The 23,159-nt window shown below is 35.2% G+C and overlaps 1 protein-coding gene across 1 annotated transcript in view; it reads left to right on the top strand.

Moving 5' to 3' along the window:
* Positions 1-435: 435 nt before the first annotated feature.
* Oatp26F (Organic anion transporting polypeptide 26F) overlaps positions 436-23,159 on the top strand; it is a 71,323-nt gene continuing 48,599 nt past the window's right edge. The window contains exons 1-2 of the mRNA XM_076135363.1: positions 436-670; positions 19,586-19,711. Coding sequence (XP_075991478.1) covers positions 19,592-19,711 — 120 coding nt within the window. The 5' untranslated portion in view covers positions 436-670; positions 19,586-19,591. The remainder of the gene's footprint in view (positions 671-19,585; positions 19,712-23,159) is intronic.

The following is a 23,159-nucleotide window of genomic DNA, read 5'->3' on the forward strand; positions in this document are numbered from 1 at the left end:
CCACTTTTGAGGGGAATTCTCCCTTGCGCCGGGGTAATTATTGACCGATGTAATAGACATTTTGTGTTTGTATATGTTTAGGGAATTTTATCCTTCTAGTTTATAAGGATAAAAGTGCGTATTTCCGTCAAATCAATATTTATTTATAGGAAATTAATTTCAAATGTTTTATATAGTAAACGAAGAATACAAAATTAAATCTGAATAAGTTAACACTAAAATGAAAAGGCCTTTGTCTCATACATTTTAACCGTAATAAACTGCAAAAAATTAACGTAACTGCATAGTAAACTGGGGAAGTCAAACCATAAACCATAAAACCATACGCCCTACTTAATAATCACAAATAATCACAATTAATATTTACAACGAGATAATAGGAAACAAATTCAAGGTAAACACACCTGAGAGCTGGTAACACTGCATGCGACCGCGCAGTCTACCGCGCGTCAGGTAAGCGTGCGCACGTTCTAAATTCAAAATTGGCGAATTGCGCGCGCGTATTTACTTTCTTTTTTTTATTATTACGTCACAATCGTGTTACGTTTCGTAATTGCGGCTCGTTTTGACGCAACATAGTGCTTTCTGTGAAGTGAAGTGAATAAAATAAAAGTTTTGTGTTATACATAAAATGGGATTTTGATTTTATCGGAAATTGATTTGAAATAACGTAAGTTGTTATTTTATTCAATTTTTATTAATTAAGTGTGTATTTTATTGTTATTGATATCTCTACTATTGAATATTATATTCTTAAATACAATAACAAAACACCGGTATCAGACAAGGGCACAACAACACTTCGTTTCTTCAACAAATATTGTAAACAATAGAGTTTAACATCTCTACCTGATGTAGAGCTTTACAAGTCATTATTTTTTAACCTGTTAAATGTAACCTTTATAGAGTTGTAACCCAAAAGGTCTTCACGGTTGAATAGTTTGACTCCATGAACATACGAAAAAAATAATTTATTGCTATGCTACTTTAGACATAACTCTCCTGTTTTTTTTAAATAATATATTAGTCTTTTATGTGTTTATGTGTGTAAAGGATTTCTCACAACAAAATAGAATAACTACAGATCTTTTTATATTTCATCATGCCAAATTTTATCTCAAATCATTTAGCCGTGTTCGCGTAATTTGCTAACAAGATAAAATCATTCAAATTCTCAATTTTAGAGGTAGAGTAAAGACACAATGAAGAGTCACTAAACAATTAAAGTTGTACTTGTTAATTTATAGTCAGTAATAAATAGTCGTACTAGACTCTACAATCTAATGGTAGAGTCGTAATCACCACGCTATTAAACAGCCGGGTAACGAACCTGTGTACTTGTGCAGAGTTCATAGTATATTGTAATGAGGTTATTGGTTGAAAGTAAATATAGATAGAGTCGTTTTTGTTTAATAAAAGATAATTTATTTATAGAAATAGTGATGTAGAATAGTAGAATCTTCGTATTAAAATCAATATTTCGCTGGTTTAACTTAAAGAACTCATACTCGAGTTTAAGATTTATAAATGCCTATTGAAAAGACGGCCTCTGTGGCGCATTGGTTAAGGTGGTCGCATCGTTACTACCAGTGCGTCGAAAAATTATGTTAATCTTAATTCACACACGGAACAATTATTTGTGAAATCCACATATACACTTGGTGTATTGTGTTCGTTATTTGTATGTTTGTAAAAGTCCCCGCGGCACAAGAGCTTTTAGTGCGGAATTTAGATTTAAATTCATAGTGCAGGAGTTGTCTTTGAAAAGACAACATGAATTTGGTCAAAATAAAAATGAAGTAAATATTCTTCTTCTTATACAAATAAAAATAACTATATTTTAAACAAATTTAAAATCTTTGCAACTCTACATCACACAAGTAAGTTAAATAAAATTACATTAATATTTAAGAGGTGATAATTACCTAATGTTTACAAATATTTCTTAAACACAGTCTAATAGAGTCGGTTGTCATTATTTACAACTGGTTTTTGCACTCTACAACTAAATTACCTACGTAACATAATTTATTATTCAAATGGAATTTCTAGCTAGAGTTAGTTTTATCTCAATCTTACGTAAAGCGTTTAGTTATGTGTATTTATTTAGGTATTTCGTTTATTGAGTAGAAATAGAAACGACTCTATCTAGATAGAGAAGATTTCTGGTTAAATGTTTAATTGTTTACAATTATTACATCTAATAGAAGTGTATTAGCACTTCTATAAATAAAAATGAGCTTTTATATAGGTACGTAATTTGCAGAAGTGTGTGTGATTGTATGTTCCGATTTTTCGCCAAAACGGTTGAACTGATTTTGAAAATACTACGCGGGGTGTGCCTATTATTCAGGAACACAAACCTATATGGTATGTACTATGCTTTTCCAGGCTGCTACTTCACCACATAGTATAAACAAAGTCGCTTTTCGCTGTCAGTCCGTATGTATGCTTAGATCTTTAAAACAGCGCAACGAATTTTGTGGACCGATTCTTGTAGGTCTGTTTGTAAAAATTTATAAGGCTTTTGTAAAACATTTTTTTAAACCGAGCGATTCCTGATGATGATTTTTGTGAAAAAGTAATAAAATATGTATTTATAGCTAGTATATTATTATTATTATACATTAAATAGCAAAAACAGTCATAAGGTAAAATAAATGTTTGTTTAGTTAATATTTTACCTTTGTTATTATCAAAGTCATACATTGTTATTGAAATGATTCGAGGTTCTATTGCGTAATATAACAACGTTGTTTAATTGAGTGAGTTAAATGAATGAAGGTTTCACTGAATCCGTGTTAAAAATATTTCCCGTTAATATTCTTTTGTTTTCCGGAATTAAACATTATTTTATTACACTCGAAGAATATATAATAATAATCGATGATTTTAAATTATATGTGAAAAAAAGAACTGTCGATATGGTAACCAAATATTATTAGGTAAAATATGTAGGCATATTATTATGTAAAAAAAATAAAGGAATGCGTTTATTTTTGCTAAAATGTATTCGAATTTCTTCGAACGATTTCTTGTTTTAAAAAAATGTGTCAAAGAATATTATTTACACGAAAATAAATAAAAAATACTGAAGTTAAGACCAAAAATACATTTTTGAAATATGAACAGTTGCATATCGCAAGCTATTCCCAAAGCAGATTGGCAAGATGGAGTACAGTTCTATATTTGAAATTGATTTTTATTTCCAACCACAATCTTTGGGGGCCGGCCGGGCCTGCGGATTGCATCCAATATACTGTGATTCTCCCGACACTGTCAGATATCTGTTATGAAACTATTTCGAGATTTAATGTAGTTTATATCAAGCGGTTATTTACAGTCTTTTATGGCTATAATTGTTTAATCAATATATGTATAAAACTCTTCATTACCGAGTTACTGACTGGTGGACAACGCATAGCCGAAACTACTGAGCATAGGTACCTAGTTGATATTTGGTATGAAGATTCCTTACGTAGTGTAGAGGAGCACTAAGAGAGGATTTTTGGAAATTGCACCCCATATAACTACCACGCAGACGAAGCGACAGGCGGACACCTGGTGTATTATAAAGGGCGTATATAGACAGATCTCTTTAACAAATATCTAGATATGCCTAAGAGTTAAGATATGTCTTTCCCCTTAAAATCGAATAGCAGGCGTCTCAATATTCGAAGGGGCTATATCTTTTCGATTTGTCCTTACGGGGTTGTCAAAATGAATTCGCTTGCTATAATCATTAAATACATATTTTTCTTCATTCACATTTACACTTTGTTCCACACATCATAAATATTCGGTAAAAAATAAAAACACGTTTCTTGATACCAGTTAAAAATGCTTCAGCTGTTTTAAAGGTCACATATTTTGCTCATTCATATTATTATGATAAATAACATATAAAATTGAGATTTCACTAGCCTTTGATTAGGTTAATTTTGTTATGTTTCATACACCTCTACCTGATGTACCTACCGATGTTCCTAATGTATGTTTAAACACAAATATTGCCTCCGTGGCACAGTGGTTAAAGTGCCAAGTCGCTATCGCTATCGGGAGTTTCGATTCCCACACGGAACAATTATTTGTGCGTTTCACTTATAGTTGTTTCGGGTCTGGTTGTACTTTGTGTCCGTTGTTTGTATGTATGGAAAAGTCCCCGCGACACAAGAGCTAAGAATTGAGAGAAGAATCTTTTTAGGAAAGAAAATGTTTCTTTTTACCCCCGTTTTCCTCTTAAAGTAGGCATAATATTGCGTAATTAAAACCAATCGCAAGGAGCATTGTGTTTACTACGCGAATGACTCAACGTCCGGCCATTTCGGACTATCTAATAGAAATTGAAATGATGCGTCACGCGGTACGAATATTTATTTAACTTATGTAACGAGTGATAGTGAAATGAGATTATTTTGTTTTTATTCTGTTCTCGTAGTTTGAGGGTTGTTGAAATTGAGAGTCTGTCTCTTTGTATGTAATATAGGTTAGGTGAGTCCGTCATAAAAACGTACATTTTTCTTTGTAAGAAAGTTGTTTGCATCTCAATTTTAGCGTAATATGTAATATTGTATTTTACATATGTCTTTGTATCGTGTATTTAGTACTACTTGAATAAATTGGCAAATTTCTGGAAATAAATCTTTGCAAGCCTAACACTACGAACCCATTTTCACTTAGATAATTTTATTACTTCAAATTCGAGACTGCAATTAAATTTCACCTCAAAAACAGGATTTTTTTTAGGTATTTATGAACTAAGTTTATGCTTAGGGCGGAAGCTTTTGACATTGAGAAACCTAGATGCAGCAAGTTTAAAGTCATATAAGAAATTCCCAAAAGGTAGTATTTTAAATACCTATAAATTAGCGGTGATTTATATAAAGTTTATGTTTATTAAAGGCAGGGTTTTTACGAAGCAGGAAAACACAAGTCCTTCAACTTCTGAAACTCGTTTATATATATTAACATTGTTGTCAGTCCGGATTTTTCGATCTTATGGTTGAAGATTTTAAAATCCCAATTTTCGAAAAAAACCCATACAGAAGAATAAGGTAGATAGGTAATTTATGGGAAATGTAAAGTGAAAAGTAAGTGCACCTATAATTGAGCATATTAATAGTTCAGGCAACACTCTGGACATTATTTTATGAGACAGAGTCCTCTGCACTTCTGTTCAAAATCCCAAAGAACAAATTTTCAAAACTTATTAGAAAACAAAATTCCACGAAAAACATTTTCATGTAAAATGTTGCCATGCCGAGACGAGAGCGAGTGTGTCGTCACTGTCCAAAAGTAATCAGATCTCATGTAGAGCCAAGTTTCCAAGTTACATGCCCAGTCCTAAATCGATAAACTTTAATTTTACACCTAAATTGTGGCTCCATATAACGTGTCGGCCGCACGAATCTGTTTCAAATACTTTGCCGCGACTTGAGTGTAATATTCATATTTATAAAGGATATTTAAAAATCAATAAGATTAGTAGATGATAGGAAGAATTTATAGCTGTATTTTACTACGGGTTTCAAAGTTAGGCTTAGGTATATCTTACACTAGCTTTCCGGTCGCAGCTTTGCCCCGTAGAATTTCACCGCCTTCGGGGCGATAATTTCTCTTAGTGCTTCCCTACACTTCCTAAGGAATCTTTATATCAAAATTCAACTTTTTACGCTAAGTAACTAGTTTCGCCTGACCGTTTTCCTTCAGTCAGTCAGTATTGAAAGATTTTCATTATATATTGATTTAATTATCAGCTGCTGTCCTTTGGTAGTTAGGTACTTTAATCCGGTATATGTAATCTGGTGCAATCGTTGGAAAATCCAGTGTAATTTACCTTAAAGTGATTTAGAACGTTTATAACCTGTATGAATAGGATCAAGGAAAATACCAATCGAGTATCTTTATTGCACCATGTTGTATGATATTGTATTGCGTAATATAATGCGTATGTTTCTAATAAGTCACTTGAAAAAGTTGTAGTTTGGAACAACAAAGCTTAAGTTATGAAAGGTCAAGAATTACCCTGGTAAGTTTCATCGGTCATTTAGCCATTTTTAAGTGTGTCTATTAGAAGGTGACTTTTTTAAAGTTATTAAGAAACCTTAATTATGACTGGCGAATGAAGACCAACATTTTTTGTTTTAATTAAGCTTTAACCTACTGAGCACGTCACATTGAAGAAGGCTTGACAATATGAATACTTGTACAACAGAATTTAATTAAAGGCTCTATAAGTTGTAACATACATACGTAATATCTAGCCTTTTTCCCATAGGCAGAGACCAAAGAACGCTACTTGGAACAACCCTTACAAAATGCCCTTGCTTTATTCACATTTATACATCTTGACAGTACCACCGGTTACGAGTACCACGAAACTGACCTGTTTTCAGGATATCGCCGATATGAGCTGTATAATTACTATTATTAGAAAATATTAACTTCTATCCATAGTTTAATACCACAATTTGTTAGATGTTACTTGCTCGCAAATAGTAACATTTGCCAACAAACCTTCCACAGGCTTCTACATTAGTTTATGTCGATTCACGGAAGCGTTGCAACTGTCTGTCATCACATCCTCGGTCAGTGAGCCTGCACTGAGCCGCACTCAACCTTGATGCACCTTTCCAATACCGGCTACTGACTGCTTAGGTTCAACCGACGCTAGGTGCAAGGTGAATATTGCGAAGAAATTGACCGAACGAAATCGAAGTCAAATTATCTATTAGGGTCGGATATCAACACATTATTGAGTAGTGCATTAGTATATAACAGTATTCTAAACCATTTTAATACGATAAAAAATAATAAACTGGACATATCAAAATGACGTCTTCTCCCGTGCAGATAGACAGATACCAAAAAACGCCACTTGCATTCTTACCTCCTGCTATTCAGGAAAGCATAAAACCCTTATTTAAACCGATTGAATGTTAGGAGTTACTGTTTTCAAGCTACATTGACATAGGCAGATTTAAATTTACGTAATCTATGTAAATCTATGTATGATTAGCTTCAATATGTTATCCAAACAATACTTTGCCGGTACACAGTCTAAATTTATTAAGGAAAATAGTTGATTGTAGGTAAGTACCTGCAATATGTGATCTACATACAATTGCTAAAGGATAGGTTAATTTGTATGATTGTAAGGTTCTAAGCGACTCTAAATTCGATCTAGGCTGGAGATATAATAATGATAGTGCAATACTTTACAGAACAGGAAAATGTTGCTCAGAAATACAAAAGTTTAATGAACTTAGATTGCAGTAATAGTTTCTCAGAATTTGAACCCCGTTAGTATTTCAGCTAAGCTACGCTAAGCACTTAGTTTAATTGTGTTTAGATGCTTGTACCCAGGCACATTTACTAGTTCATAAACGGTTAGTAAGGCAAGCTATCACCGGCAAGGTTTGTCTATAGATGGGTGACCGCGAACCACTTAATGGTATTTAAGAGTGTATATTAAGCAGTGACCGGAATACCCCACCATAACACTTTTTTACCAATTGTAACAAAAATCAGGTGCGTAGTACTCGTAACCGGTCATGTCTGATAAGATGTATGTATATGAATGAAGCAACAGGAGTTTGTAAGGAACATGGCAAATGGCGTTCTCTGGTCTCTGCCCCTATAGGAAAAAGGCGTATTTTTTTATGGGAATGTATGTACATATGTATGAATGAGACAAAGATGACTTTGTATTACATAGGTGATCTTTGCTTTCTTTAAAATAGCCAAAACGTGATAAACATTCGTGCTGAAATAATCTCAATACAATGAATGCACTAAGTATTTTAGAGTGCTATTATGATGCAAGTATCACGTTACTATTGCGATAAAATTCATTTCAAACGTTTTAACTTTGGCAACATTATTGCAGATGGTAATTTGTTTTCTTGTTTATTTCATTTTGTTATTCAACGGAATAAGATTGTCATCTTTGTGTCAGTAAATAATTTATTGTAATTGTTAATCTTCTTTTGTTTTTACATTCAAAGCTGAAGTGCCTTTTTATTGGTTTTTTGATCTTGGTAAATACTCCTTGTACTCCCATAGAGGTAGGCAAAGGCCAAAGAACGCCTCTTGGTACAATCTTTAAAACCTTAAAAAAGTTTGCGAGGATCGTACCAATTGGATTGCTTTGGCATCTATATTATTCTGTATCTTATTCTTTTTATTATAACATCTTCAGAAATACAAGTTAATGACCTACAAAATCAGAATAAGTACCGAAAATACAAAATGCTGTTAAATATAATTTAGAATATGCCTTTTAGATTTTTTATAAAGTAGCTACTACCTGAGGCAAGATAAATAAGACAATGTAAGTTCGTCCTTCTTGGGTCAAAGTTTAACTCAAAGCGCAAGGCCACTTCTAGATATAACAAAAACAGTACAATTCTACGTGATTGAAAGATACATTGTTCATTTATGTTAAATTAATTATTTATTACTTGTATGTATCAACATCAACATTTTAATTCATCGTATAAAGTACAACCAGAAATTCCACTTCAATATTATATTTATTGAGTTCCTTCGTGTTTTGGAAGGCACGTTAAATTGTGGGTCCCGGCTGTCATTTTCAAAGATCTTTGACAGTCGTTAACAATAGTCAGAAGCTTGAAAGTCTGACAACCAGTCTTACCGTGGGGTATCGTGTTATACCCAGGTATTTGTACCCAGGTAACTTGGTTGTAGAGGTCCGATAGGCAGTCGCTCCATGTAAAATACTAGTATTCAGCTGCATCCGATAAGACTGGAAGCCGACTCCAACATAGTTAAAAGAGAGGCTAAGCTGATTGACAAAAACCTATTGTGAAGTTCGTTTTAAAGTTTCATCACAATATTGCACAACTGGGAAATATATTACTTGATTGATTCTAATCTTGCTAAGGCGATGTCAAACAGGATTTGTAATATATTTTCCTTAACCATAAATATGTTGCTCACATGAGTACCTGTTTGTGATGGCGATCAAGTAAATGTTTTTATACCATATAATTATATTAATTATGTTTAGGTATAAGTTGTAAGGTATCTTGAAGTGATGCAACATTGATGAAAGCTTACGGATTGAAGTTCTTTGATAGCAAGTTGTTTCCTTTAAACTTTAGAATCAATTATATATTATTGATGTAATATTAGGTTTTAATGTATTATAGTAGAATACGGGAATTAACGCGAACACGCATTTTACCTTAAAATGCCTAACGTTTCGGCGCAGTTTGCACTCGCCGTGGTCGCAGGCTGACTGCGACCACGGCAAATGCAACCTGCGCCATGCAACATGTAACGCGAGAGTTCAAAAGTTATATTAGGTTTTGTCTTTGAGTTTGCCTTTTTTATAAAGTAAATCAATTTAATTATTGTCATATTGTTGAGCAAAGTTCTTATCTCGAATTGAAAGAAAGCTTCGAGATCATCACTTAACATAAGTGCAGGTTGTACTGTGTCTTTTAAATTAATTATAGATATATAAATTTATTTTCTGATAATATAAACGTATATGTTAAATAAGTATTTAAGAAATAACGTATTCGTAGATGACAAGCTACAAACGTCTCTCGACAATTTCTTTGACCATTCAGCTGGATAACAGTGACAAACAATATTTTTTAAATATGCGACATAAAACACATTTCTCCGCAATATTATACCTAATACAAAAATGCGAATAATTACCATAACATAAGTATAAGCGTAAGTTAAATAACACCTTGTCACAAGGTCTCCGAGGTGAACGACCTCACCAGTAACTGCTGTAATACATACGAGTACAACACTCTTTGTTTCATAAACAGATACATTACACTATGTAACTTTATATGACATAGAAATAACGAAATGGAGATCACTGTTACATCGAAATACGGAAGAATGAACATCGTATAGTAACAATATATATATATCAGCTTAGCCTTTCTTCCAAACTATCTTGGAGTCGGCTTCCAGTCTCACCGGATGCAGCTGAATATCAGTGTTTTACATGGAGCGACTGCCTATCTGACCTCCGCAACCCGGTTACCCGGGATAACACGATACCCTTCGGTAAGACTGGTTGTCAGACTTTCAAGCTTCTGACTACTGTTAACGACTGTCAAAGATCTTCGAAAATGACAGCCGGGACCCACAATTTAACGTGCCTTCCGAAACACGGAGGAACTCGATATATATAAGATGGTCACCCATCCACAAATCAACCTCGGCAAGCATGGCTTAACCTCAGAGATCGATCCGCGCGGCTGTTGTTAACTAAGCCACGAGCTCCTCCGTATAGTAACAATAAAAAGATCTAAATTCGTGCTTTCTAACTTAGATACAATTTTTTTCCAGTTTACAGTGACTGCCCCCGTGGCGCAGTGGTTAAGGTTGCCACGCCAATACTATTGCGTCGGGAGGTCGTGGGTTCGATTCCCAGACGGAGCAATTATATTATTTGTGCTATCCACAAATACTTGTTTCGGGTCAAGTCGTGCTTTGCGTCCGTTGTTAGTATGTTTTTAAAAGTCAAGTCAAGTTAATGCGGGAGTGGTCACTGAAAAAAAAGTAGGAGATTTTTGACAGTCGTTATCAGCAGTCAGAAGCTTGAAAGTTTGACAGTCAGTCACACGATACCCCACGTTGGTATCGTGTTATTACCCAGGCTTGTGGAGGTCCGATAGGCAGTCACTCTAAGTAAAATACTGGTATACAGCTGCATCCGGTGAGACTGGACATCGACTACATAGTTGGAAGAAGGGGGCTAGACTGATAGATAACCAATGTGAAAAGTGGCCAGGAGTTTCTTACTACCTGTTTTCGTAAGGTTCTGCACTTTCCCACCTGGTGGCAAATAAGTAATTGTAATGACTATTTTAAGTGTTAATTTTCGACCAAGCAGAGTAAATGATTTGACTTTTAAAGGCAAGAGATATTTATGTGTCCTGTAAAGTCACAAAAATCTTGCGCAATACCATTGAACTTCTAGAGGAGTATTTAAAAGTTGCACAACGCTTGATCACAAGATTGTCGAATGAGGAAACTTTTCATACATTGTGCAATAATTTAACTTAAAAATAGGTGTCTAGTTTTATTACCTACTACAAAATGACGTATTTTTGGTAAGACTATAGGAATTTTGACGCAAAATTTGAACAAATTTATTTAACACATTTTTTACGTCTTAGTATTATCTTACATTATATTTCATGAATGTTGCCTGACGTAACAATCGAATTACATAGACCGTGGTCACGGGCTGACTGATGTAGTTCCTATAAACAAATAAAGTGAAGCATAAAATCCTCTTCTTCTTAATGAAGCAACTCCCGCACTAAGAATTGCTCTTTTGTCGCGGGGACTTTTACATAGACATACAAACAACGGACACAAAACACAACCAGACCCGAAACATTTATTTGTGGAGCGCGCAAATAATTGTTTCGTGTGGGAATCGAATCGACCTACCGAGGCAATGGTAGCGGTGTGGTGACCTAAATTACTGCGCCACGGAGGCAGTCATAATTGTCATTGCGTTTAAGACCCGTTAAACAATTTACTATTACCATTCATAAACCGAATTATCAAGTTAGTCCTTCGTGCTAGGTCAGTATCAATTTGTCAAAAGTAAATGAATCACTCCACAAACAATGTTATTTGTCTTACAGTGTTGTATGTGTTGATAAACTAATATATGCGTGATTCACTCACGTCACTTGCGTGGCGCGTCCGTTTGAATCCTGAGTCGCAGTTACTGACTATTGTTTATTGTTGTAGGCAGAGATTTATTTAATTTGTACACAGGAACCAAGAAAGATAAGGAAACGACTATAACTGGCCATTTATAACAAATATACAAGATGTTTGGATGTGAATGAAGGAAACGAAAGTTTGTAGGGATCGTCGACGATCGACGAAGTTGCGTTCTTTGATCTACCTCTATAGGACGTAATTTTGTGTATGTATACTAAGCTAAGTAAGCTAATGCATAACGTTGACAAGTAACCATGCGATAAAAAGGACCGTGAATCAAAAAATATTAAAACGTTTAAATTAAACCCTTCTATTGCGATCTCTTACGTTAAAACCTACTTCGTAAAAAGATTTGTCGGAATCGTCTAACAATTGAAAACTTGATACAATCACCTTGCCGCGATCATCAGTTACATTAACTATAATTTACTTGTACATATTGTTTGTTAAACATTTTGCTTATATACCAAGAATATTAAATAGCTGAGAGAAAATAAGAAAACAAATAAATATTCTATGCTTGTGTTATAAAGAATCACGTACGCCACCTAGCGGCGACTTTACCTAGTCATATTGAGTATGAGTTGTTACGCAAGCGCATGTAAAGAGGTATGCACACGCCACTTCACATAAAGACAACAGGTGAATGCTCATGAAACACTTTTGATATCTGATTTAATGCAGTCTAAATTATTGAAGTCGAGAATAATTTTCAGCAGTGAGTTTAGTTTATCATTGTTTTCCACCAGTTTGAAAGATATCTCAAGTCTACAGATCCTAGGCGAGTGAACCTGCGATCATAGGCTTGTAAATAAATAGGACAGCGTAACACAGAAGACTAACAAGTAAAGTTTCTTTCGTCTAGTGTGTAGTCACCTTAAAGCGGAAGAGTAACGTTGAATACTTACGCTATCTTAGACAGGAAATGAATGGAATATTATATCCAGAGACTTTGTACTATTCGCTTGCATTCTATTTTTGCTGAGATAATTTATTATAAGATCGCTAGAGGACTGGCCCGACTTGGTCTAAGTGTAGTACATTTATCCCGTAGATACCATTCCCGTAGGAATTTTGATCCCATCGATCCCATACAAACATTGTTCCGACAGTAACAAACGTTAAAAAAGAAATTTTCAATTTAGTTAAGTTCAAGAGTTATGCACGTACATACATTTGCACATCAGTGATTTATTTTTATTTATTTAGATTAATTTTCTACCTGATAGACTGTCAAAGCATTTAAGGTCTAGAAATAAAGGGTCTAGTGTGTATATTAATTACCATGACAAACAGTTGCGGGTTTTCTTCAAATCAATACTGATAAACGCTGGCACTACATATAAAATAATACAAATATTAGGTCGGGGAAAAGGTCTTTTCGTATTATAGTATGTATGAACTTGTAATAAAATCTTTTCTCTACACAAAAAAGCTCGATATTTGGGTACCTCACGAGCTCACTGAAAGAAACCTAATGAACCGTGTACTCATTTGTGATTCTTGAAGCCAAAGAGATTCTATTACAAGTTCATACACACTATAATGCGAAAAGTTTTTTCCCCGACCTAATATACTACAATCTCAAGGATTTTCAGTATTCAGCAATGGGAAAGCAAGAAGCTATATCTTAAGAAATGGCAGTTGACCACTGTAACGCAGCTTCAACCAGATTTTGCAGCAGAAAGTACGATATAGGTGAAATGATAGATGATCGTATAGTCATTATGTATGTTTATTAGCGTCACCTGTAAACGTGATCTCGGTTCAGATAAAGATATTTACTTAGGCGTATAAAGGTTAGTCTGCACAAATATTGTGGCTCGTGTCTTATCACTGATAAGTATGTCTACCAGGCATATTGTAGACATACTGAAATGTAGAACAAAGACTCTGAAGAACTTAACTATTCCTAATATTATTAATTTATGACTGACATATGAAAAATGTAACTACCAGGGGACCCCACATCCTTTCTATCACGCACTTCTTCATTCAAAAGTGCAACCGCCCGTAGCCAATTGCACTCACCGGTCGGTAAACGATCTGTGGGTTAAGCAAACCTTGGCGCGGTCATGCCATAGATGGGTGACCGCATCGTGGTATTTGAACAGGGCGTCTCCGTGCTTCGGAGGGCACGCAAAGAGTCGGTCCGGTTGTTGTCAATTAAGATAACAGTCGTTAAGCCACGTCAAAGGCCTTCGGTCGGCTTGAACAACTTTGACACTAGGTTGACCACTAACCATACGACAAGAAGAAGACTTCTTCAATTCTTCTGTCAGTGGTAAGACCACATTTGACTTCCATAATTTCTATGTACCTATCCATACTTAATATTATAAATGCGAAAGTAACTCTGTCTGTCTGCTACTCAATCACGCCTAAATTACTGAAACAATTTGCATGAAATTTGGTATGGAGATATTTTGATACCCGAGAAAGGACATAGGCTATATATCATCACGCTACGACCAAAAGGAGCAGAGTACCAGTAATTAATGTTACAAAAACGGGGAAAAATTTTACACATTCTCTCTGTCATTGGACGCAAGCGAAGTTGCGCGGGTCATCTAGTTTCTTATATGTCAATCGGAGTAAATGATAACATACTAACGACACATACTTAACAATTTCCTTACTGCGTCTATCGATACCGGATTTTCCGCTACATATAAAATAACTTCACGTCTATACCATCCTAACCACGGCCAGAACTAATTAGCAAACAGTTAACAAACAGGAGTCGAACCCGTTCACTTATTATGATGTACATTAGCATGCCGAGTTCGTGTGTCATGGATCAACAAGGCTTTTGTTACGTTCAAGGATAAAATATAACTGCATTGTGACTTGTAGACATGAATGCATTTTTGCATAAATATAGGCGTAGTTATGATTATATGTTTATTTGCAAGGAAAGTTAATGTTATAATAAAACTAGCTGGCCGGGCAAACGTTGCTTTGCCATATAAAAAAAAAATTGTGTCACTTAGGTGTATGAAAAATAGATGTTGACCGATTCTCAGACCTAGTCAATATGCTCACAAAATTTCATGAGAATCGGTCAAGCCGTTTCGGAGGAGTATGGCCACGAGTATGTGACGCGAGAATTTTATATATTAGATATACATTACAAATGTTCGGGGATAAAGCATATTACTTTAAAATATAAATCTATTAAGTAGGGCATAAGGTTTATACCTTACGTCTGTTCCATCATCAGTATCCATTATAAGAAGATTTTACAATTTTACCGTTGCGCGATTCTGTAAAGTCGGTATTATCGAGTTTGACATTTTATTTATATATAAAGCCGAGTATCGGTTTAAAAGTCATTCGATAGAATCGGATATAAAACTTCTCCGAACTTATAAAACTAAAATAATACTGTTACACCTTTTTCTAAAGCAGTAAAAGAAACAAATAAGCAGCATTTATGAGAGTGAAAAGTGCAAGCTATTGCATCATGCAGTAACTGGCTGTAAGCTTACATCATATAATTATGTTGCGGGTAAAGCTCACGTTTGTGTTGTAAATCACGAACAGGATGCCATTATTTGTGTGTTTGTGAAACTTTAAGATGTAAGAGAGGTCTAAGCAAGGTTTATGCCGGTGGTCTTGAAGCTTGTTAACTAAATGCTTTGAAATACGACGTATGAATGACTATACCCATATCTGGGCATAAGAACGAATAAACGAAAGAAGTAACTCTTGAAAAGAAATAGCTTTCAGTCCTTCGTATAAGGACTTCGGGACTATAATAATATATAACTTCTAATTCTCTATTTGTATATTTATTACGCAAATACATTGCTTTTTCATTTACAGAGCAAATCGGCTAGAGTCATTTGAGTACATTCAGACACATTTCAATTTGAGATTGTCTTAAAAATAATAACTTAGTATGACGTGTCCTAAAGTCAGTCTAAGTTTACCTGATCTTGAAGGAAATGCAGTTTAACGGTTTATCTTAAATACATCATGGTTCCGTCATTACTCTCTAGTAAACATAGCATGTATGTAAAACATAGATGAGTTTATGCAAAGTCCGCGGTTCGTGTCGGTGTGTGGTGGCGCTACATCGCGGCACCGGCCACAAAGTAATGTATTAAAGTAATTTTTCACGCGGCGTGGCCATGAATATGCAACGTGACACGGACGCATGTAAATGTACCCTGTATGTTGCTTTGAGCCAATTTTCTCTCACACCTTGTGCTTTTTTAAACATTCAAAATACTTTATAAGAGATCGCAAAAGTATTTTTATATGGTAAATACAGCCGATTATCTTCAGCATCAACGTCGGTGACGACTTGTCAATCATTATCGAGGGTCATACCCATTTCTTTTCGTCTTTTCTTGGCCAGAAGTTTCTGCCTGTATAGAGTGGTGTGCAAAAAAAATGCCCCATTTTTCGTATGAGAAAGGCCAATGCTTCCAGCGCCTCATTCTTTCCAGACGCTTTCCAGATGCCACAGAATATCTAGTTTATGAGCAGACTGATACAGTTTTTGAGAAACAGTGTCCATACATGGGCTAGGATCTAAAATTAAAGTAACTGACACTTTTACCTTATTCTTTATCTGTATAGCACCTACTATACCCACGCCACTTAAAAACTACCCAATGCCACAGTGGGACAGTAAAGGGTAAAAAAATGAGTTTGTTAAGCAAAAAGAAATTCGATCCATAAAAGCTTTCCATTCAGTAGTTTTTCAGACTACCTACTCCACAAGATAAACGAAAAAAAATACATTTTACAAAAACAGCGAATATCGTTATCATTAAGCGACAGATCGTGACAGCGTGTGAACTCCCGCGGGAGTTAGTTTATATTGTGCACAGATAGTTTACCGCGATACCGGTAACACCGCGGTTCACGTAACCACGCCTGTGGAAAACGATACCGACGCTTTACTTTACCGTTAAATTACATTACATGCTGGATATTGAAATAGGGTATATTGTAGTTAATATTACATTGTAGAATAACCTCCTTTGAATAGTAAATAAAGGTAGAAAGTTTGTCTAGCCTAGTGTTATAATAATTTGTGGTTCTGCCTGCATGAAATGTAACATAGGTAGGCTCTATTGTTAGGTATCTATACTATACTATTACTATAATATAATAAAGCTGAAGAGTTTGTTTGTTTGATTGTTTGTTTGTTTGTTTGAACGCGCTAATCTCAGGAACTACTGGTCCGATTTGAAAAATACTCAGTGTTAGATAGCCCATTTATCGAGGAAGGCTATAGGCTATATAACATCACGCTACGGTCATAAGGAGCGGAGTAGCAACGAAAAATGTTACAAAAACGGGGAAAATTTTGACCCATTCTCTTAGGTGACGCAAGCGAAGTTGCGCGGGTCAGCTAGTTTGGAATATAAATAATCACCATGTATTTAGCTGCTTATCTTTCAAAGATAGAGCTAACTGAAGGGTGTCTACTGTCTAGTGTCTTGTTTTAAGAATGTGGTACCTAGTCTATCGTTTAAAAATGAAGAAAAAGTACTGTATTTTGCTTCATTTGTGAATGGGATTCTAGACTTGAAATCAGTAGCTTACAATTCAACATTGCTAAGCTTCTTTCTGTTATAGCTTCTTAGATCTTAAATAGTCTGCATTAAATAAGGTAGTATTATTTAATATAGTTCCTAAGATATGCGGTGCTTATGGTTTTGATGAAGGTATCAACGCGGTAACAGGTTTAACCACTGCTTACCTGAATATTATTCTAGATAAAGCAGCATTCGCCAATTTCGTATTTTCGAAGAATAAAGGCTTTTTTTGTGCTTTAGATTATGACGAACGTAGTTTTAATTGTATCGGAACAACGAAAACCAGTCACGTAAATGATCTAGTATCTTGGTAGTATTAGGCATTCCTTAAATGAAAGTGAAAACGTAACGTAATTTAGAATATTAGTCGGTCGGCCCGGCTGAGTTCGGTTTAAATAGCTATTTTACGATCTTGAGTCACTATATATTAAAAAGAACTTCATCAAATCCGTTGCGTAGTTTTAAAGAACTAAGCATTCATAGAGGCAGCGGAAAACGACTTTGTATAAAGTTAAGATGCAAAATAATTGTGACTCAGATTTATAATTTGTTTTGTAGTTAGTTAGTATAAATCAGCTACCTTTTAAAACCCAGAACCATGCACTGCTGTAAAAATATACTAACTACTTAATTTAAAAGATAATGCCTTTATTTCAAACATAACCACAATTATTCCAACTTACTTAAAGACGACTCCCAAATGAAAAAAAAAGAATCACACGCTCATTTTTTCCTCATCATTCATTCTATTTCGCAAGTGACTTTCATTTGTCAAAAGTTAGTAAAGTAGTTAAACAACACATTGGACTTATTTATAGACAACTCCCAAATTGAAAAAAAGGCAATAAACTCGCACCTCTCTTTCTCTCATCATTCGTTCATCGCAAGTGAGTTTCATTTGTCAATATAGTTATACAACACAGGTAAAGACAGGTGCGTTGTGTTTGCTCAGTGACATGGAACCGGATCGATAGTGTCGTGACGTCACACGTAGAAAGGCGCGCGCGGCCGGCGCGTGCGCACCCATACTCGGATGTTTAGGCTGTATTAGGGTTGGTAATGTTGCTTATCTGATATGCCATATTTTTAACGAAAATGTTGATTTAAATAATATAGTTAATCAGAGTGAAGGAGGAGCTGGTGGCTTAGTTAACAACAGCCGCGCGGGTCGATCTCTGAGGTTAAGCAACGCTTGCCGAGGTTGATTTGGGTAACCATCTTATACATAACGAGTTCCTCCGAGTTTCAGACGGCACGTTAAATTGTAAGCCCTGTTGTCATTTTCGAAGATCTTTGACAGTCGTTAACAACAATTCAGTATTCAAAGTTAATGAGACACAACATAAACAACATTCTTTAATTTTAGTTGATTTAGCGATTATAGGCCTTGTTTGCCAACAGCTAGGACTAATTATTCATAGGATAAATCACGTATCCTCTTTGAACTAGCAGCACCCCTGATTGATGCGTTATTTGAGTAAGTTCCCATGTGTAATAGTTGTATTGTATTATTGGTACTAAACGCATAGGAGTGTGCCATGCCGCTATGGGACTGTGGCTCTCATCACTCATGGTATTGTCAGTGTTAATGTAGGCTTGTCACGTAGAGTTGATGGTGGTTACGACAATCATTCGATGAAAATGATATGTTATGGAGATATTTTAGAGGAATTTATTAGATTATGGTTTCTGAAAACCATTTTATGATAGTAGCGTACATCGGACATGTCTGCTTTTAATAAACAGTATAAAGTATCGCATACACCGGAAACGTTACCAAACTCCGGGCTACTATATGATAATTTATTAAATTTAGAAAATAGCAGTTGTATTTTGATGGACCCGGGAATCGTACTCTACGCCTTAAGATGGCACTTCCAACGATGCCACAGAGGCAGTCAGTTCATAATCTAAATTGTGATCTTCGAAACTGCGACTTCTCGATTATACAGGGTAATTGTAGCGCGTTTCTCTACAGTCGGTACTAACGAGTATTGAGAATTAGAATTTGACATTTAAAATAATATACTGACAATTATTTTACGGCACCCATTTAGTTCGCTGATTGCTTTCGCCGTTCGCTTGTGGGTTAAGCAAAACTTGGTGCGGTCACTGCATAGATGCGTGACCGCATCGCATAGTGGTAATTGAACTGGGCGTCACCGAGCTTCAGAGGGCACGTAAAAAGTCGGCGGCCGATTGTCGATGTAGTAGAGAATCGCGGTACTGTTGCCATTTATCTTTCTTTTAAGTATTTATTAACCACGTGTTATGTTTGTCCACAGAGTACAATGTCGTCGCAGGTGTCAGGAGGGTGTGTGAACAAGGCGTTCGAAGGCGCTGACGACGGCTTCCACACAATCGACCTGCGGAATGGCAGGGTTCCTGAAGAGCATCAGACAAGAACACAGGTAAACAACTAAAGACCATTGTTCACGATATTTCAACTTCCTAGCTATTACGGTTTATGGCATACAGCCTGGTGACAGACGGACCGACGGAAAGACAGCGGAGGCCTAGCAATTAAGTTCTGTTTTCACCCTTAAGGTAAGGAACCCTAAAAAACTGGCAGGACCTTTATCCCATGTGGCCAAAAGGAGTTGTAATTATTTTACCACGATATTGACTTATCTCTACCAAAGCCACACACTTTATATAATGAAACCGAATTTACAAGATAACTCTTTCTTAAGCCAAAGCATAAAGCGAAAAATATCATCAAAAATATTTGCACCGCTTTGTAAAACATTCTTCCATCAGAATGTTGTTCTTGAGAGTAATTCCTTAAATATTTAAAACATCGTGCAATACATGAGAGTGGTAATGTTACTGGATGTTGTTTGCGCGGGAGAATGTGTTAAATTCTGTCGTCATATTCGCGGGCACGTACGTCATGGCGATCGATCAATGGTTTAAAAAGGTTTTATTGTGAAATATGGTTGTTTATAGTATTGTCTTTGGCTGTATACTAACAACTTAGTAGAGAGCCTTATATGCTAGATATGTAGCTTGCAGAGGTACCTATATAAGATGCAGAATTGAGAATATCATTGACCCGAACTTGTGTAGCTGAAGGAAGCTTATTTGATTCAGCTACTTGGAAATACATATAATTACTTGTGATGTAGATAATTCGTGCATTCCAGGGCTTTGTACTAAGTTGTCGGACTATAGTTCCTACTGTCGTGATAGATACATGTACTAAGCTTTAGTGCTATGTCGTAATGTTTTCTACAATATCTTGTAACAATATTAGGGGTTTTTAGGCTGGCAACACTGGTGTAGTGACTTGAAATTTTTGCTCTCAGTTTTAAAATTCGATTTTTATTTATTTATTACGTATTTGTCAATAATTGTGTCTAAAAGTTGTAAATAAGTGCAATTAGGTTGTCTTCTGCTAATATAATAGTCAATCAAGATGGAAAAGTGTGATTAAGACAACAATATAATTACGCCAACCAAGTGTCAAGGCGTCAACGTATTTCAAATTCAAACAAGGAATAAGTGTTTGATAAATACAGGGAGTATTTCGTATCGCTTGTTATTATAGACTTCTTAGATTTATCTAAAATCCGCTAGATAAAGTGTAGCATATTCAGGCTCACTACCGCCATACTCTTCAACATTGAATCAACGCAGCACTGATTCAGTGTTATATTCTTCCATTGTAGCTTATTGCCCTTATACCATTCAGTTTAATTAGTATTGTAAAAGTCTAATTGTTAGGTTTCCTACTAACTGCAACGCTATAGTTTTTTTTATTTTATTAATTTTTTTGGTCTAAACCTACCCACTTAAAAAACATTGTGTAATATCATTGTAATTATAGATTATTTAACTGCAAGGTCCAACTAACCCCTTATTATTTATCCCCTATATCTTTATCTGTGTTTTCCTCTTTCTTTTGTTAGTTACTTTGTGTATATTTCTTCTAGAACTATTAACAATACTAACATAGACCATCTCAATAAATACTAACTTTCCCCAACTAATTCTCTCTATATTCTGCTGTATATCTCAACTTCCTTCATAACATTTCAGATCCTTTGTTGTTAATATCAACCATGATGACCAGGAAGGCAACAGCAAAGGATACTGAGAACAAGCTTAAACTTGCTCTGCTCGAGCTCAAGAAGTGCAAAGATGAGAACAGCCTGCTGTTGAGGGAGCGTGTTGACTGTGAAGAAGAGATCAGCGAGGTTAACCACAAGGTTGTATCACTGAAGGGGGAACTTGCTGAGCTCCATATTGAAAATATGGACCTACTGGATCAGCGGGACAGGCTACAACACGAAGTTAGCTCATTTGCCAGCTGTAATGAGACCTATGAGTGGTCTCTGAGCCGCATAAATGAGCTAGAGACAAGCCTGCATGAAGCCCACACTAAGATCATCTCATTGGAACGGTCAATACAATCATTTGACAGTAGTGCAACTCATCATTTGTATTCTGAGCTTATAGGCTGTAAATCTTTGTTAACTAGAGTTAGAAGCAATAAAAAGTTTAGGAAATTCACTAGAATTAGTAAGATAATTAAAAAATTAGAATTAAAACTCAAGAAATTTAACAAACTTAGATTATTGGTTAAATCAAATAAAGATTTGATTGAGGAACGTAGGGAACTAGTTTTAGAAGTCAATAGTTGTAGTGAAGAACTCATCTCCAGTAGGCTAATGTATGACAGGCACACTCTTGACCTTAAGTCACAAATCTCATACCTAGAATCTAAATTAACAAAAATTACCTTAGATTATGAACGTGAAACTCATGATTACATACTAAAATACGATGAGATTGCTAAAGTTGGCAGGGAAAATTTAGAGCGTGTTAGGGCCTTAGCTGATAGCACTCCATGCACTAGGTGTTCTCAGTCTCAGGGACCCCCTTGTGACTTAGAACAGTTAGCACCTTCTCAAATTAGTTTAGGTACTGAGACTTCACTGACCGACTCATCTGACTGTATTCCCTCTTCCTTTATAGATCTTAACACAAAGAACAGAGTAGCTATGTTCTCAGATAAGTTAGGCATTAACTTAGGACCTATAATAAACAACAACTTACATTGTAGTTTTAAAAATAACTGTTACCATAACCTCAAATTAAATCAAATAGTAGATAGAATTAGGAACACTCGCTTAGATATAAATACAACAGTAGTTTTACTGATAGGTGATAGTTTAGGTTTAGATAAAACTGATATTATTGGTAGTATTAGCAGTTTATTGCAATTAGATTTAGGTAAATTAATTATCTGCGCATTCCCGTACTCACAATCTCTTACAGAAAGGGAAAATAGGCGTATACATAGGTTGAATAATCAATTACATTTAATGACATCTTATCATAGTGATAAGTTATTGTTTTTTGACACTAATAAGTTTATTAGTAGTTTTATTTATACTCAAGAAACTATGTTTCTTAATAGTTCGGACAAACGACAAATTGCTACATTGTTAGCTTATAATATTAACACAGTTATAGGTGCTATAACGCAGTTTAGGTTAAGGGACGACCCAGTATTGTGTAGTTATTCTAACAATACTGTAATTAAATGTATAGATAGTGTAGTTAGCGACAAGGTTACGAATAATGTATCCGATTCTTTAAACTGACAGGTAGGACAATGGATAAACAGCTAGGCTCATTAAATTTAGTACATCAAAACATACAAGGTTTATCCAGCAAGGAATTAGAAGTAGAATTGTTTTTACAAAAACATAATGTAGGTATTTTCTGTGTGACTGAGCATTGGCTACACACGGAACAAATAGCAATAAACAATGAGTTTTATACAATTATTAGTGCGTATATTAGGAACAAAGCTAGACATGGTGGTTCACTGATTATGGTAGCTAACAG

The sequence above is a fragment of the Anticarsia gemmatalis genome, chromosome 1 (assembly GCF_050436995.1).
Source record: "Anticarsia gemmatalis isolate Benzon Research Colony breed Stoneville strain chromosome 1, ilAntGemm2 primary, whole genome shotgun sequence".
NCBI classification, from domain to species: Eukaryota; Metazoa; Arthropoda; class Insecta; order Lepidoptera; family Erebidae; genus Anticarsia; species Anticarsia gemmatalis.